This window comes from Saccoglossus kowalevskii, chromosome 2 (genome assembly GCF_978046115.1).
Source record: "Saccoglossus kowalevskii chromosome 2, keSacKowa6.1, whole genome shotgun sequence".
In the NCBI taxonomy this organism is placed as follows: domain Eukaryota; kingdom Metazoa; phylum Hemichordata; class Enteropneusta; family Harrimaniidae; genus Saccoglossus; species Saccoglossus kowalevskii.
The window spans coordinates 18,968,004-18,987,323 of NC_140642.1; the positions used below are offsets into that span (position 1 = coordinate 18,968,004).

A 19,320-nucleotide genomic window follows, 5' to 3' on the forward strand; every position below is an offset into this window, starting at 1 on the left:
GCCACCCTTGTATTCATATGGAGATACTAATATAGCAACTCTTGTATTCATATGGAGATACTAATATAGCCACCCTTGTATTCATATGGAGATACTAATATAGCAACTCTTGTATTCATATGGAGATACTAATTTCGCTACCCTTGTATTCATATGGAGATACTAATATATCCATCATGAAACCATGGATACAAACAAGTATTCATGAACAGTATTTGATAGACTTGGCATTTTTTATTATTTTAGTTTCAGTTTAGATTTTTACAAAAAGGTTACTCTATAGATTTCACCATTTTTATGAGTGTTTTAAATTATTTTCAAAATTATACATTCCTACCAAATTTAAAAAAATTGAAACAAAATTTTTCGTCCACCATGAATTACTTAACATAAATATACAATTACAAATATTTTTAAAAACAAGCATAATATCCACAGTGGGTAACAATTATGGTTCCCGAAAACACATTTTGATGATTACTATGGAATATGGTTGTAGGCAGAAAATAAAAATTGCCTGTCTAAAAATTTCATCAAAATGGAAAATAGCAGTTGCTAGTCTGTAGCAATCCATTTTCAATCAAAATTGGACAGGTTTATTGAAATTTTGCTTTTCAAAAGTTCACTTTTATACCTGTCAAAAATGTGGACAGGCGGCTGGATAAAAGCCTGTCATGGATGAAGATATATTGATATAGCAGTGGTTTGAATATAAGAGACAATTGCCAATTTGAAAATTTAGGGGAAAATGTTACACAAAGTTATTATAATAATGTGAATAAACTCCTATGGTGGTATTTACAGACTCCAGATTCATATCAGCATTTCTGTTTGTCACGATATTGAACGAAATAGGATTCTAGCTCTATAGTATTAATTTCTGGTTCTGGTTGCTATGTTATGCTAGGTTGTTGTGTTGATTCTGCGACAGAAGGGGGATGATACTGGCGAGTCAATTGCAGAAGTTGAATAACCCCTCCCACAATAGATGTCTTGTAATCTATGTGCGTTACAACACCATATTTCTTCCCGCTTCATCCAGGAGTATGGATAGTATTTTCATGAATATTTCATGCATTTTCAAAAGCAGCCTTGATGCATACAATATCAACAAGATGGGTACAAAACTGAAACTCAAATGCGTAAAACTGTACATTCTGGACAACCAGCAGTATATATAGCTCCAATGCACCCAGTTTTTATGAGGTCAAAACCTCAGAATTCTAGGCAACGTGTAAGTCACTATATAAGACTACAGTGCGTTCCAGGCAATGCTTAAGTCATTATGTGAGACAACAGTGAATTCTAGGCAATGTGTAAGTCATTATGTGAGACTGCAGTAAGTTCTAGGTGATGCTTAAGTCATTATGTGAGACTACAGTGAGTTCTAAGCACAAAAACTCCCTAATCTATACATTATGTATGAAAATATTTGTCATCTGAACCTCTTGTGAACAAAAATAAAAAAAAAAGCAGTTGGTTTATATGCTATAATCAGAATGTGACCAGGAATGATCTGCTGCAAAGGTCAAAGGTTGGAATATCTTCACTCTTATCTCAGAGTATATAAATAGACAAAAAATATGTCACAATGTTGATATGAAAATATGTTGCGATAAGTTCTTCTATAAAACTAAATTGTAAATAAATCATGTGACAGTCATGTGACTTTCATTACAGAGAAAGTTGAACTTAGAGAGCGAAGACTGACAACTCGTCTGCGGTGATAAAAACGCAGGTACGGAGGCAATCTGTGATTGATACCCACAATAACAGTTGCTATAACAACAACACCAAGTAGTACATACAGGAAAGTTAGACCCCCAGGAGGCTCCTGAAATGACAAAACAAAGAGTCATTAAAATTTTAACAACCAGTGATAATTTTATGAAAAGACCCTCACTTCACATTCTAACCTCAACTGGCCCAGTCATGGCAGTTTTATAATGCATATCTGTTGCTACTATTTAATCATGATATGCAAGGACGTTTTGAAACCCGAGAATGGAACACTTCCAAAAGACGAAAGTAAATATGCGTTTGCGCAAAAGATTCAGGACAGGTCGATCAAAAGCTATCTTTTTTATTGGTTGGCAGTTTACAATAGACCATTTTCCGTTCACCGCGAGAATCATGCGTTATAGACAATTTTGATTAAGTGAGGGTATTCGAAAGCAATATTCCACTGTTGAAGATTGGCCGGTCAATGTGAGCTATGAAATAAGGAAATTCGAGTTCAAAATCAAATCGTTTGATTTTTGTGGCAGTGGTTCGACGCGCGTCTTTCATGCATCCTGCGAGATCTTGCATTTGAACGGAAAATCACCTATTCATGCTACTCATTAGCATATTTATCATCTCAAAAAAGCGGTGACAATTATAGAGGGTGATGACAATAATGAACACCCCACAGAGTTCAAGCCCTGTTTCCACACAATAATTGGCAGCACAGAGTACTTTACTCAATTACAATAATCTGAAATGTTGAAAAATTGAATACTAAGTATACTGGTATGTGTAGTTTGATAATGAAGAAATTGTTGTAAGTGCATTGTGGATGCTTGTACCCTGTGGTAAATAACATGTGCATATGTAATTTCCTAGATAAAAATAATCAGGATTTTTTAACATAACAAAACCAATGTTTTGAACAAAAATAGAAAAACTGGACACGAATGAGCCACTGACATGTATGTTTGTGTTTTCGTGCATTGAACTACCAAGCTATCAATCGACCAATGAGAACATGGCATTTCAATAATGGGTAGTGCATGGTATTATAATGTTATACACCAGTAGAGAATGATTGTCACACACATACATTGTACTACTTACATCCATTGAACTAAAGTAACCTTTGAGTTGTTCTTCTTTCCATTCAATTATATACTTAAACAACACCTCGTATATTGGCTGAACTTCCTTCAGTGTTTTCTGTAAATGGAAAGTAATATAGTATTGGATGACACAACACACTGATTCAATTTGACTGAGATACTGTAAAATATTCACTGGGTTTAAATTTCGCTGATTTAGCATTTCAGGCATATTCAGTAGATTTTAAATTCACGGTTTTATCATTTAGATAATGTGTTCTATGCTGAATTTTACATATTCACAGGGTTTTAATTTAGCGCATTTTCCAGTCAGCGAAATAAGCAAAATTAAAACCAGTGAATAATTAAGCCTTTTACAGTATTTAAGTAGTTAACCATCGTCTGAAAAGATATACTACCAAGCACACCAGCATGACAGTAAGTACTTACAGAATTAATCAAATTAAATCAAACACTTTTGATAATAAAACATGGCTACACATTGAGGTTTAACACTATAAGCATATTTTGATCAACTGTTGAGATGAAGAAATTATACGTGATATAGAAATATATGTATTTCTAAGGTCTATGACTCGGTAAAAAAATACCTAAGGGTAAATATTTGTACATTCTTTTGTAAGACATATATATAGCAGATGAGTTTATTCAACTTGTGAAAAACTGAGGCCAACAAAGCTCTATGCCAAAATGCTGATTTTTTAGAGAGGAATATGGCATTGAGATCCTTACTTCATCAAAATTGATCATCAAATGTCTATAACATATTATTAAATAAAATACCGAAATACCCAAAAAATAGTTTCACATTTTATAAATCCCGTGCGATGTTTTGACACCACTACAATGCTATGACCTCTGTTTATATGTTTAATTACATGCATATCACAGGATCTTGTACGAATGGTAAATGGTCTTTTGTGAGGTCCCTAGACAATATTTTGACATACGAGTGACAAAAATTAATTGTAATAATGGTTTTGATTGACAATATTTTTTCATTATATTTGAAAACGACGAAAATTTGGTTCAAATTAAACACATTCACTATACACAGCAAACCAAACCTACAAAGTATGAATAGTAATATTTAAATTATCATAAAGCCTTCGCAGATAGCCAAAATGAATGGAAAAAAAAAAGGCGCTAACAGGCTAAGCCGCTGTATTTAATCAATGATGGCTTTATTGATACAAAACATATGGCAACTAACGATGAACACAATAGAGTGAGTATGAAAAGGAAGAAAGGTAGACACTTTCATCAGTCCTTCACCGTGAGTTGACAATCTCGCGAGTTGACAATCTCGTCTGTGATACAGACTAGGGTAGAACTAACCTGGAGATCAGCATTTCTAGGATTAAAAAGATCAAAACATTTAGCACCGTTGTGATCTCCATCTCCCCATAGCTCTATTGCAAAGGAAAATGGTATCTGTACAAGGAAAAAATAAAAGTAAACTTTAAAAAATTCAAATGGATTACGGTAAATCTGATTGTCATCCTCAGAAAAAATGAAAAATGTTGCCAACCAACTTGTTTTAAACTTTCCACAATTTCAAAGTTAAATGATTTGTTTAATTATGTATTAGTACCGGTAAGTGTAATTAAGGTAGTGTCTGCTAACCTATATCCCTCAGACCTTATATAACACAGATTTCAAAATGGTCAAATAAACTATATTCTCAACTAAGATGAAAATGGCTAGGACAACAAGTGCCCAATTCCACAAACTAGACAAACACGATGTACCGGTAGTAATAAACAAAAATCGATTTTACCTCATTTACAACGTATTAGGTAATGCTACGGTACTAACTCGCAATCCTACCTGTCTCACGCCAGCCATGTAATCAAATATCGTACCATCAGCTTCATAATCATTAAGTTCATAGGCAATTCCATGCGTGTACCTATATGATGTTGCTTTGGCCATTTTCTTAGCCAGCTCCAACTGCTTTTTATGATTGACAGGTCGCTTTTTCTCCTTCTTTGACACTGAATCTGCAGTAGAAATATAATACAATATGTTTATGCTATATTATATTATATTTGTATTAATCATGACATAATGTTACTTCCCTTTTTTTTGTTTTTTTATACCGTAAAAGCTAAGCTCAGTATTTTGAGACAACAGTTCTAGCCAAATAAAACAACAACTTTGGCCAATTCCACTGCCGAGATTCATTCACTCACGAATGCGACTTTGGGGGAACCTTGGTTAAGGTCCGCAGATGCTTGTGTTTGACCGAGTCTGGTTAACACCAAGATGGCGTATTAAATTTGCCATTTGATAGAGAAATGGCCACACAGCCGTGTCATGTAGACCCAAATATGAATATGACTAAAAATGTGTCAACACTAGCACTCGCAATTGTACATACAAAAAAAGGCAGGAGAGACAACAGTGACTTTCAATGTCCAGAACTGTCGCCTGGCACAAAAATTTAAAAACAAAAAAACTTTGATTTGTAACATTATTGCATTGTACTAACGGTATACTTCCTAATACTGTGAGGGCAATAAATTTCATCAATATAAAGTTCACTTAAAAAAACGGCGAAACAATGAGTTACATTTTTACATGTTCATGTAGATTTAACTCCAGTGAAAAAAACTTTAGTAAAAAAATTCAGTGAACAATTACTGCATTTAAAATGACTTGAGCTATTTGGCAACATATACCTGATATCACAATCAAAATTAATCGTGAGGTTTAAAACGTTATAAAGAATTTACGATTTATTTCGTTAACACTTCAACAGCTGTTGTCAAAAGTATATTAACTGCTTGTTTTCTCGAAAATTTTGGGTTTTGTTGAAAAGAAAACCAAATTGCACCCAAATTTGATGAAAATTGTAAATACTGAGAGCAATAAAAATTAATGTTTAAATTTATTTATCATAGTAGATGTCTTAACACAACTTGAAAATAAAGTGATAGCTACTTAAAGCCATGCACATGCTGTGAATATTTAGAAATAATCAACTCACTTTGTGTACCCATACTTTATTATTTTGGTATCAGTGAAAAGACATTTCTAGTAGTCTACTATTAAGTTTGGAAGATAGAACTCTGTGCTTTAGGCTACTGTTAATTTCAAGCCCTGCTTAATGCTCTACTCATGTACAGACCACACCATATACACACCCTGTCCAAATTACCGGTACACCCAAGAGCTTCTCAGGTGACAAATAATGAGTAATTATGACTGTTCAGTAAAACACACTGTTACATATATACTGTGGTATTTATAGTTTCAAGTTTGCTGAATTATATTGCTATTGACTGTAAAAATATGCAAATGAGAGTTTTTTTGATGAATTTGATGCAATCCTGCATTTTGAGGCTCTCTTTATATTGTTTAAAATTATGGTTGTGATAAATTGAATAATAAAACCTCCAGAGTCGCTTTCTTGAACAAAGAAGATTACCATAAAATAACTACTACCGTAGTATGCAAGTTTGTCACGTAAACATGTAATAATTTTGGGATTTCCATGCAAATCAGCCATGTTCACAATCAGGGTCTGTACAGCGCAATGTAAAAACAACTTGAATGTAAAAATTAAAGTACTGTAAAATACTTTATTTTCACTGGAATTAATTTTCACTGAAAAGACTTTTTAGGTGTTTTGTATGGAATTTATTTTCACTGATTTTTGGCGAGTTGAATGTAAAAGATAGGAAAAAAGGTATATTCACTAGATTAATTTTTCACTGAATCATTCCTTCAGCGAAAACAGCGAAAATTAATTCTAAGCGAAAAATAAAGTGTTCTACAGTAATGTGCATCTGCTAAAGCTTAATCCTAATTCGTTTTCTCAAAGAATTGAGCTGAAAATCATTTCGCAAATTAAAAACAAATCATGTGGCTTGTGAAGCATCTAAAAATTCAAATAGAAAAATTAATCAAAATGTTTGACAATCACCCAAGCAATGACACTCTCTTAATACCGAGTCTCGATTGGGATGTATGTAGGTAGGTGTAGATGCCATTAAAAGTCACATTTATTTTTTGATATCGATGTTAAATACAAGTGATAACACCGTATTTATTTCGAAAAACTGTGCATTTGTTTCGCTATTAACTCTGTGGCAAATACAGTAATGCAATCATGTTTGCCAGCATTTGTATATAAAATGTAACATTGAATTAACCAATCATTGAACATAATTTTACATATGTTACTGCACTTGCCCTTTAATTCTGTGAGACAACAATTTTAGCTAATTTCATGAGTCAGTGATAATCATGAAGTTCTGTAGCAGTGAATATTTCTCTAGGGTCTTACAATACAGAATATCAGTGACTTTTATTTGACTGGCTATAAAGGTCCTTTCAAGCACTTAACATATACAGAGGTATAGGGATATTTATATAAAAATGCAACCTAATTACGCTGCCATGACTGGAAAACAGCTCTGCATGCATCACCATTAAATTCAATATACAATATATTTTATAACTGCTTACAGTGAAAGCAGACATATTTGGCTGTAAAAGTGGTGATGGAAAATGTAAGGAAAAGCAACAAACCTGCAAATGGTACATAAATCTGACGAATTCCCGAATGAAATGAAACAAACGCATCAAATGAGTACGTAGATGTCAGTTCTGTTAGCACAGCGCATTCAGGTTCTGAAGATAAATAAAGATGAGAATGATAAAGCGATAGATTCTAACCAGAAAACGAGCAGCCTCTCGGCTGAGATAGCTCCGCTGTTAGCAATGCACATTTCAATTAAAAAACAGAAGATATCATTAGAAAATGAACAATATCCATAGTATCAATGCAATGGGACTTGCTGTTTTCAACAAGAGTTCAAAAATATCATTTTTTACCATAAATAATTGTGGTTTTAACAAGAAAATATGTCTTTCTACCAGAAATGACAAAAATATTCACCAAAATTAGAGAATTAAAGATATCATTGCAAAATTAACAATTTGAGAGTGGTCCACATGTAGTACCTATATATGTAATATCAAAGCAATTGGACTTGTGGTTTTTAACAAGAAGTTGAAAATATCCCTTTTTACCAAAAATGACAAAAATATTCACCAAAATTAGAGAAATAAAGATATCATTACAAAATGAACAAATCTGAGAGAGGTTCACATGTAGTACCTATATATGTAATATCAAAGCAATTGGACTTGCGGTTTTTAACGAGAAGTTGAAAATATCACTTTTTACCAAAAATATTCACCACAATTAGAGAAATAAAAGATATCATTACAAAATGAACAAATCTGAGAGAGGTCCAAATGTAGTACATATATATGTAATATCAAAGCAATTGGACTTGCGGTTGCGGTTTTTAACAAGAGGTTGAAAATATCACTTTTTACCAAAAATGACAAAAAATGAAGATATGATCATGAAATGAACAAATCTGAGAGAGGTCTACCCAAGGTACATATACACCAAGTATCAAAGCTTTCAGGCTTGTAGTTTTAAAGAAGAAGTCGAAAAAGTAAAACATTGACACGGACGCCGACGGACAATCACTCATGTGATAAGCTCTGCTCGACAAAGTTGACAGCGGAGCTAATAACAGAGGTCCATTACATTTAAAGTATCGAGGAAGGTACAAAGATGAGAATGATAAAGCAATAGATTCTAACCAGAAAATAACAGAGGTCCATTACATTTAAAGTATCGAGGAAGGTACAAAGATGAGAATGATAAATCGATAGATTCTAACCAGAAAATAACAGAGGTCCATTACATTTAAAGTATCGAGGAAGGTACAAAGATGAGAATGATAAAGCAATAGATTCTAACCAGAAAACAACAGAGGTCCATTACATTTAAAGTATCGACGAAGGTACCGGTAAGATGATATTGAACTCGGAATTGGCACACATGCAGAATTCTACAGTTTAACCATAATCAAATGTGTATTGTATGAACTAAATTAAAACAAAATCTCTAGAATTATTAATATTTCTAGACAGGTAATACACATCTGGATGCTCACATTATCAATACATATATCTATTATGTCATCATATACACAACGCTATCAGTGCCACCTGTTGCTAAATCATATCAATGTACATCATAAATAATGATTGAATAAGAATTCAAGCCATTTTCTGAATAAAATACTACCACAGAAATGATAGAATTAAGTATTTCCGATTTTTGCCTGAAAATAACAGTTGCCACACTTAAATAGCTTTCTCATATTGTATCATGTATAAAATATACATTCCGGGGTGAATTTAAATGACTGAGGAAAACCAATATGGATAGATAAGAGAGAATAATGACTGTAATTTTTATTTAAAAAAGAACACAAGGAATAGTAATAAATTACATTTGTTGTTAAAATTTATTATGCAAGCAATGACACATGTCTAATATAGCTTGTTATTGGCTGTCAATTCAAGGTGGTTATATCTTTGTAGCAAAGCACATTCACAATCAGATGTTGAACACAACATGTTTACATACAAAGCATGTTCTACATTGTAGATTTTCAACCTTTGTACTCAGGAGTCAAGAAATCAGTGACAAAGTTCAGGGAGGATGATTGATTCATTTTACAACTTAATCTGTTTCCAGAGGCATTACTTTACATTATATCAACTTACATATTAGCTTGTGATGTCCACTAACAATGAACTACTGTAGAATGGAATTAATTTTCACTATTTTCGCTGAAAGAATAATTCAGTGAAAATAAAATCCAGTGAATATACTTTTTTTCTATATTTTACATTTAACTCGTCAAAAATCAGTGAAAATGAATTCCATACAAAAAGCCCAAAAGATCTTTTCAGTGAAAATTAATTCCAGCTAAAATCAAGGATTTTACAGTAGTTTCAGCCATGGTGGCTGAATACATTGTTTTGCCAATATCTTTTCTCATGATTACAAGATACTACTAAAAATAAAACTGACATAACCAGTAATGTTGCTCGGCATATGAAATAGATCTAAAATGCACACAACACGTCAACAACTCCAACTGCTGTTATTTCATTGTGGCTTTTCAGTAATCTGTTGTGAATCTCAGGGGAGTTTACAACCCCAAACAAAGACCTTGCAAAAAAAATGCTTTCAAAGCCACAGCAGTTATGAATGTCTGGTGCTATCCTAGTTTTTGTGTACTTATTTGTTTATCTGAATCATTTGACTTAATGAATAATTAATCACATTATGTTCTGCTTAGTGAGGTCGAGGACTGTACTCTTATGATAGCAATCTTAGAATAATGAATTCATTTCAGATTCATGTATTATATATTACTCATATTAATTACTTCTTCCTTCTGTGTTATTGTATGCACAGAATAAAATGATGAGCATGAATATTGGCAGCAGATCGAAAACAGTAGATGCTGCTCGACAATATGACCCTATGCTGAGGGCACACAATCCTGTAGAGCATGTTAAGTTTTGTAATAAATTTGATAAAAAAGCATTTACTATTTCAAACATGTACTGTAAATATCAAACCCATGTACTACAAGGGCTTTGCAAGATATTGTTACTCATTCACCCAAATTCTAAAAACTGATGCAGTGTGCTATGCAATATTTTCTTAGTGACAAGCTAAAGTTTTTCCATGAAATTTTGTAATCTGAGAAACCTTACTGGCTATTACTGGTTTTATTATCTGATTCAAGGTTTATTTGAGATGAAATCACAATATTTCTTAGTGTCAAATATGCTATTAAAAAGGGCACTGTGGATGTACGAATAATTTTGATTGCAGCATTAAAACATTCACTATTACCTAAATATTTTATTCTAAATTTACCTGAGAATGCATGAACTCCTCTATACTCCTCATCTTTGGAATTTCCCGAGCTTCCTTTGCCACCAAAGTGCCAATCAAAGTTCCGGTTGAGATCCACCCCTGTACTTGTACCTCTCCAACAGTAATTACCAGTCTCTTGAACATAATGTCTCCCATCTGGATTTACCATGGCAACAATAAATAAATCTAATTTTGACAACACAGTTCTAGAGAAGGACTCTTCAAGACTACCTTTAGCTGCAGTTAGACCACCAGTAATGTTCTGCAGCAAATACAGCATGCTTTCCACAGGAAAGAACTCACGGGCATGTTCACCAAATGATAGCAAGATTTTAGGTTTCTGATGTGACAGCCTATTTGATCCAGTGAATGTGCGACTGTCTGAAAAGTTAGTCAACCTAATAATGTATTGTGATCTGCCTTGTCTTGATTTGAATTCTTTGTCAATTCGCATATAGGTTGGATTCCTTGAAACAATCTCATTCAATCTCTGACCTATTTGTTGCAAATTGTGATAGATTGTATAATCTGGTAAATAAATCTCAGTCTGTGGTTTTACATTCCCACAATGAATGTTTTCCAGACACACAAAGAAAACAAGCAACACTGACGTTATCGATGAACAATCGCCATCCCATATTCGAGTCCTGTCTTTCATGGCATGTGTATACATATGGTCTTTCTCAACTCAGATAAACTAGCTTCGCTGTCACTGATCACTGCCACCCTCGCTGAGTTTATAGTGTTGACAATCAGTTATAACACGACCTCGTAGTAAATTGATACGGGTTGATATGAGTATAAACATTATGTAATTAAAAACAACGTCGACTGACTGAATTGAACTGCTTCATCTTACGAGGTACTATATGTTGTGGTTACAGGCGCGGTCTTTCTGGTGAAATCGTAACACTGTTTATCGTCAATTCTATTTCCAGATATCGAAGACAAGTGACCGAAAGTTTTTCTGTGTATACTCTGGAAGGTTACGCGCCAGGTAGGTGAAATGCTGGCAGCTTCTGCACAGCACACAACAAAACGGTTCCACAGCTGAATTCCACGTCGAATAGTGCTATTGCGCACAGAAACTGCGCAGGGAAACCCTTTGACTCGTTCGAGCACTCTTTTATTAGCAGTAATATGCGTTAGACCAAATACTTTGTTTTCAATATATGCTGTGTCTAGAAATATATGTTGATGTAAAATCCCGTAATATTTCTTTTCCTCATAATAACGGATTTGTGCGGACATTAAAATACAGCTGAGAGAAGTTGCAATAAACATTTTTGTTGACCAAATCTATAATCCGCATGCGCATTATTGATGTGGGGATTCCCTCTTCATTCGACGTGTTTGCTGCTTGTTATTTATAATATATGTGTGATTGAACTTCGTGTGTATGCACAAGTTTGGAGACGATGACTTCGGGTCTTCGTGTGCATCTTATTCAGCAGATGCACCTTAATGGTTTCAAATTGAATGTTTCGTGTTGCGTCGCGCATCTTATTCACACGTGTTCGACAAGAAAGTCGACTCCGACTGATCGCTCACCCGAAAATCCGAAAGACAAAAATGATGAGGCATGCAATACCAATCTATCTAAGCTGAAACAAGGTCATCTAAACCTCGGAAGAGCAAGACGTCGAACTACGTTGTCAGTACTTGGAAGAGTTAGTGGTATGCTTCCCAGAGGATATAACCTCAACTTGGAAAAGTACGACGATTCTTCGCTGAAGACATCGACAGCCGATGCGATTGACCACAGCAAAGTGGCCCACGCTCACGATGGACAAACAACTGAAACTGATGTGACCGAGAATGAAATCACTGATTCCTATTTTAATAGAAACGAGCTGATACCATCTCAAGTCAAGGAGGTCGTTGCTGAGCTACCACGAGAGGATGCAGTGAATGTAATACAACAGGACAGTCATGATGAAGAAACAACTCCATTTAGACATGATGAAGACGTGCCATTTGTGGACGGAGAGCTGGTCGTTGTTACCAGAGAATGTCACAAGCGTCATGAATTCCTAAACAAAATGTTTAATCTTAACTCATCAAAAACCTTCACTACACAATTTGGTGCTATTAAACATAGCGAACTCATAGGTTGTTATCCAGGGAAATATTTCCCAAGTACAAGGGGTCATAAACATTATGTTAAACGGGCGTCCTTAGATGATTTTACAGTTCTTATGAATAGAACTCCAGTTATCAGTTATCCACGGGTATGACTATATTTTACTCTTATAAACGGAGATAATGCTATACTGCGGTCAGTTTTTATATTGTAACATATAGTACCAGTAAATCACAATTTTTTTTTGGGTCACTTTACTTTACTGAATCGAAAATTAATTCCAAGCGAAAATAAAGTATTCTACAGTATTTCATGTGCTGTACAACATACTATACAATATACTACACTTTAATTTCTATTTTTTAGTAAGATTACATAATCATGACATTTCAGGTTTTATCAATATGTTTAATTTCAGGATTGCATCACAGCGTGTATGATGATTGATGCAAGTCCAGGAAGCAAAATATTGGAAGCTGGCTCAGGATCCGGTGGCATATCATTATTTTTATCAAGAGCAGGTATTGGAACTACAATTCTGTTTTTATAAACATTGACCTAATTCGTCTGTTAGCTTTACGCATCGCAGGAACATTGCAGCATTATTTTAAATGCTCACTGAAATATTAATATGCATATGAAATGCAATTGTCAAGCATCGAAGAAATACACCAATACACCAATCCTATAAGTTGTACCCTCTAGTAAAGTAGAACTTCTGTGGTATAAATCGGTGAATGTCATGTCAACTAAGTATGATTGTGTGGTTATTTGTCATCCAGAATATAATAAAATCTCTAAAAAACATAATCTTCATTGATCAATAACTACAGATTGAAATAATATTGATGTTTGAAACTTTCATATCACTCATTACCCCCCCTCCAATAATAGAAGTAAACTTTTCGTGTGTCATGGCGTGTTTCAAAAGGCAGGTATTTCAAGCAAAAAACTTACTAATGATATTTAATTTGGTTTACCTTTGGAAAACAAAAGAAATTCTGCATCTACCTGTCAGAGGGCGCTATTAAGCCCTGTTCCTTCTTTATTTCCTGTCACTCTACATTTTTTGTTTATCCTCTTTTCAAAGTTGGACCAACTGGACACGTGTACAGCTTTGACATTAAAGAAAAACACCACAAAACAGCATTAGCAAATTTCACCAGATGGCAGAAGTCATGGAATTTAACTCATAAAGAAAACAAGTGGAAAAGCAATGTTTCTTTTTATCATCGACGACTGGAAGATTCAGAGGATATTCTGGGACATACTCTATTTGATGGGGTAAGGTAAACTGAAATATGCTCTTTAGTTCAGTTTTGAAGCCTGACTGTCCCCACATGCCTTGTTGCTGTGAGCCCAGGGAGAGGTAAAGCCAACAGCACAATCTGCAAACACGTTGGTAAAATGGAAAAAAATCATTTGACAGAAAAAAACGTTACTTGATGATGAATAGGATAAGATAGGAATTTAAGGTAGAAGCCTACTCATCATTTTTGGGAAAGTTGGTCATAAATCGCATGACAATGTTCATTGGTTTATTATGTAAAATCATGGAGCTATTGTCCCATGGCACCATGAAATAGCATTCTTTTATGTTACAGTGACGTATTTTGAGAAACTTGTCCTAATATGTCACCAGCCTACAATCTGAGATATCGCATAAATATCCCTGCCATAGGAACCTATGGTAAAAGCACTACCAATACTGCCAAAATGGCTGCTATCCACTAAAATACAACCATGATTTTCTCAAAAATTAACCTGGCGACCCCCAACATTTTTTAAGTCAATATTCTTATATTGTCCAGAAGTACAATTTATTAAAAATAGATGAATTTTGGGTATTTGAAATCATGAGTAGGCTTTTAACTTTAATAAGTGTAAGTTTCAAATAATTTCATGAACTATTACTGTATTTGCTCTATTAAAAAACATCTCCAATAGCACGCACATAAGCCAAATATTGTAATGTATGCTGGATCATGAAAATATGACTTAGTTTGACTGGATCATGAAAATATGACTTAGTTTGGCTGGATCGTGAAAATATGACTTAGTTTGACTGGATCATGAAAATATGACTTAGTTTGGCTGGATCGTGAAAATATGACTTAGTTTGACTGGATCATGAAAATATGACTTAGTTTGACTGGATCATGAAAATATGACTTAGTTTGGCTGGATCATGAAAATATGACTTAGTTTGACTGGATCATGAAAATATGACTTAGTTTGACTGGATCATGAAAATATGACTTAGTTTGGCTGGACCGTGAAAATATGACTTAGTTTGACTGGATCATGAAAATATGACTTAGTTTGACTGGATCATGAAAATATGACTTAGTTTGGCTGGATCGTGAAAATATGACTTAGTTTGACTGGATCATGAAAATATGACTTAGTTTGACTGGATCATGAAAATATGACTTAGTTTGGCTGGATCATGAAAATATGACTTAGTTTGACTGGATCATGAAAATATGACTTAGTTTGACTGGATCATGAAAATATGACTTAGTTTGGCTGGATCGTGAAAATATGACTTAGTTTGACTGGATCATGAAAATATGACTTAGTTTGACTGGATCATGAAAATATGACTTAGTTTGGCTGGATCATGAAAATATGACTTAGTTTGGCTGGATCATGAAAATATGACTTAGTTTGACTGGATCATGAAAATATGACTTAGTTTGACTGCATTGTGAAAATATGACTTAGTTTGACCATAGGCATGCCTCTCAAGTACTTGTGCTACTAATAGAGCAGTATAGTATACATTAAAACATGTTTGTACATTACAATCACTATCCAGGGTTTCAAGAAACTTCAATTCATATGTTAATGTTTTATGTTAATATTCCTTTATACTCCTTTATAGGCCATCATTGATATGGAACATGCATACCGCGCAATGTCTTTTGTTGCAGGGAGACTGAAAAGTGGAAGATCAGTTGCTATCTTCGTGGCTAAGTAAGTTGAAGTTGAAGTCAACTGAAATAATTTGAATATACTAGATTATCTTTACCTCATTCCATTGGACATACTTTGTTCAATTTTGTTCAAATTAATTTGTACAAGGGTCCAAGATATAATATTGTACTTACCGGTATGTTTGAATTTGTTTTCTCGATTCATTGAAATTTGAGACACAAATTTTTAGGAAATCATTAATTGCTTCTAGAGCATACCTGAGCCAATATTGGAATTTTAATAATGACAATGACTTTTATTTACTTCCTTTGGCTTGTTTTCAGCATCACCCAAATTATTGAAATCTTGGAGCATATACGTATTAATAATATACCACTGAAAACAGAAACAATATCAGAAGTGACACATAAAAATTGGTTGGTTTCTCCTGCGACACGGCGTGATGGTAAAATCATAAGAACTTATAGCAAGACTATGGTTGATCCAACGGAGGGTAAGCAAAGGGATACACATGTATGGACTGTCTGGTAATTAAAGTACATTCAAAGCAGGGTGTCGTCACATGCGCATGCGGCAGATGGCCATAGTGTGTCTTTGTTCACAAACAAGTGTCTACCCAGAAGCCTTTGCATTTTTAGCGTGCATTGATATCGTCGCTTAGGACTCAATTACCTAACTGCTTTAAGCATTAAAATGAGAAAATATTTTTTCTAGATCAAAAATACAAATAACCAAATTATTGCAGCTATAACTGACCAAATTATTGCAGCTATAACTGACTAAGTTATTGCAGCTATAACTGACCAAATTATTGCAGCTATAACTGACCAAATTATTGCAGCTATAACTGACCAAGTTATTGCAGCAGTACAGCAGTTATGTATGCCCACTAGCTACTGAAGTATCCCTTAGAAATGCCTTTAAAAGGTTGTTTCAAGTTTCTACTTCCCCTTTTACCGTTGTGCACTCTGGTGTAAAAAAATTCCATTTTTGTCAGTCCCCCCTTCTTGTATTTATTGATTTAGTGCATTTTGAAGTTGTACGTGTGAGTCTATAATGTTTATGTTGGCGAAATATAAAACAAACTTGGATTGCATCATGACACAAATCAACTTTCTGATATGCTAGAACACAATTGTCTGTGTACCATGTTTGGACCAAATTGGACAGTGTGAATTTGTTCTCAAGAATGAAGCTATGTTACATGACGTTCTATATGGCTAAGACGTCACATGTACATGCGGCAGATGGATGATACGTGGATAAGCATCCATTTATTTTTAGGGGACAGACAAATGAAGGACCAAATAAAATATCATCAAATGAAGTATCAGATAATCATAGTGGCTGGATCACACAGTTTATCTTTTAATTCAATAGGCAATGTATCAATTCTTTCATTGCTGTGGTTGCTATGAGATGGTAGGTTGCCATCATTGGCTGTACTCGTTAAATTTGAATGAGATATAACTGTAAATGGAATGTTAATATGATTTTAGTATTTGATAGTAGTGAATTGTCTTCTTCAGGTGAAGAGAGAGAATCAAGAACAGAGAACGGCAAAGTTGTCTACACTGCCAGACCTAGTTTTCATCAAGATCCTCCTTCAGGTAGGGTTTTTAAAGTTGAAATTCTCTAGCTCTTGGTAAAGTACTTTTTGACTCCTGTGTGCGAAGCACACAATTGTTAGTGCATCTGTGTGTGTGTGTGTGTGTGTGTGTGTGTGCGTCCCACTGATATCTCAAGAACCAATTATCAGATTTTAATGAAACTTGGTATATAGAAATCTGTGCATTAATTACATAATTTGCATATTAATTAACCAAGTTTTAGCATTTTCACTTGTTGCTCATGTACTATTGAGCAGATTTCAATGAAACTTGGTACATGAATACTCTAGAATACTTAGACCTGATTAGTTTTGGGTTGAAATTACAGGCATATTAATTGCCTAATTTGCATATTAATTAACTGATTTTAAGCATTTTTATTTGTTTCTCATGTACTATTAAACAGATTTTAATGAAACTTGTTACATACTCTAGGATAATGCTCAGACCTGATTAGTTTTTGGCTGAAATTCTGTACATATCAATTACCTAATTAGCATAGTAATTAATTGTTTGTCATGTACTATTGAATAGATTTCAATGAAATTTGGTACATAAATGCTCTGGGATAATGCGCAGACTTGATTAGTTTTTGGTTGAAATCCGTGCATATTAATTAACTAATTTTCACTTGTTTCTCATGTACATGTGTGTACCATTAAACAGATTTCAATGAAACTTGGTATATAGATGTTCTGGGATATGCAATACATTAATTAATTATTATGTTAGTTTCATGTGCGTTTTTACTATGCATAACTGTAATGTACTGAGCACTGTTACAGATAGGGACATGCAATTGGTGCTTTAATTTTGTTGTCTGACAAGATATATGACCAAAATATTAAGTCGTAAATGGTCCTTATTTCATCAAATATTTATAATTGTTAAACCATAGCTACTTGGAACCACCCACATTTGCTCTATTGTGCCTTTTCAGCACCAGACTTTCTCGTCCATATTTTCCTTCAATATTTCTGGAAATGAACCCTAATTTTGGGGCCAACAGAGTCAATTTTCAGTTTTTACTAAAAATTTGGCTATTTTTGTCCAAATATTCTGAGGAAAGTATAAACAAGGCTATTTTGTGAATTTGTGTAAAAAGAGGGAACTGATGATGAAAAGATGCTTACTGTAAAAAGGACAGAGACAGGTATATGGTATTTCTTTGTTGTACTTCATGCCTCCAATATCTTCAGCACACAGGAGTTCTTTCTAAGCTTTCAGTAATCAAAACTGTCACCAAGTTTAAGTTTGTCTTGTTTCCAAAATTGTCTTGACAATCTACTACAAGAATATGGCTTGTGAACCACATTGTGTAGTATTGAGCCATTAGTAAGTTACATGAATATGTAGTAAATCTTGATGAATTTTGCCACTCATTGACAAAATCACTTCTGGTGTAGACCAACCATAAATCCTTGCATTTCATTGCATTGTTGTTTTGAATTCTGCTCCTGGAACATACTAAACACACATCATCTAGAAAGTACAAGTTTATTCGATTCCTTTTTAATTATTTTTTTTCTTTCACAGCTTTTCTGTTGGAACTCCAAAAAGAATCATGAAGATGATACACGTAATAGATAGCAAAGCAACATTTCAACAACATTTAATTTAGATACACTACCATTTTAATTAACAAACCCAATGTATTTTATAATCACAATGATGTTATTAATTAAAAATTGTCATACTTACATACATAATATATTTGTGATTGTGTTCTTATATTAGTCACTTTTAACAAAAGGTAGGAAAAAGAGAAGATAGTTTTACAACAAAAGGTATTTTTAAAAATTGTGTTGATATAAATTTAACACCAATTAGTCTTATCATTTGATCCGCTAGTTTTGAAGTAGGGAATAAATAAATTTGCTAATAAATAATAAATTATGAATACATTTACTATATACAAAAAAAACACTTTAATACATCATTTGATAATTTACTTTGCTCATAACCAGGAATAATTTAGCTCATAATATACTTCTGTAATAATTACTTCTTGTTTAAAGTAAACACAAATTGTTCAATGTCATTTTGTTTGTGGAGGGCTCATGTAAAAAAAAT

General features: G+C 33.6%; 2 protein-coding genes across 2 annotated transcripts; one reads left to right on the forward strand and one right to left on the reverse strand.

The window, feature by feature from the left end:
- Nucleotides 1-214: 214 nt before the first annotated feature.
- Nucleotides 215-11,696, reverse strand: LOC100367625 (zinc carboxypeptidase-like). Its single transcript, XM_002737136.4, has 6 exons — nt 10,615-11,696; nt 7,377-7,478; nt 4,668-4,840; nt 4,176-4,271; nt 2,836-2,934; nt 215-1,834 (listed from the first exon to the last, which is right to left on the reverse strand). The coding sequence occupies exons 1-6, from the start codon at nt 11,285-11,287 to the stop codon at nt 1,661-1,663; spliced, it is 1,317 nt and encodes a 438-aa protein (XP_002737182.3). The 5' UTR covers nt 11,288-11,696; the 3' UTR covers nt 215-1,660.
- Nucleotides 11,697-11,929: 233 nt separating this feature from the next.
- LOC102804784 (tRNA (adenine(58)-N(1))-methyltransferase, mitochondrial-like) lies at nt 11,930-18,956 on the forward strand. The gene is made up of 7 exons (XM_006819441.3): nt 11,930-12,845; nt 13,116-13,218; nt 13,788-13,981; nt 15,585-15,676; nt 15,961-16,130; nt 17,167-17,247; nt 18,784-18,956. The coding sequence occupies exons 1-7, from the start codon at nt 12,033-12,035 to the stop codon at nt 18,813-18,815; spliced, it is 1,485 nt and encodes a 494-aa protein (XP_006819504.2). The 5' UTR covers nt 11,930-12,032; the 3' UTR covers nt 18,816-18,956.
- Nucleotides 18,957-19,320: the final 364 nt, after the last annotated feature.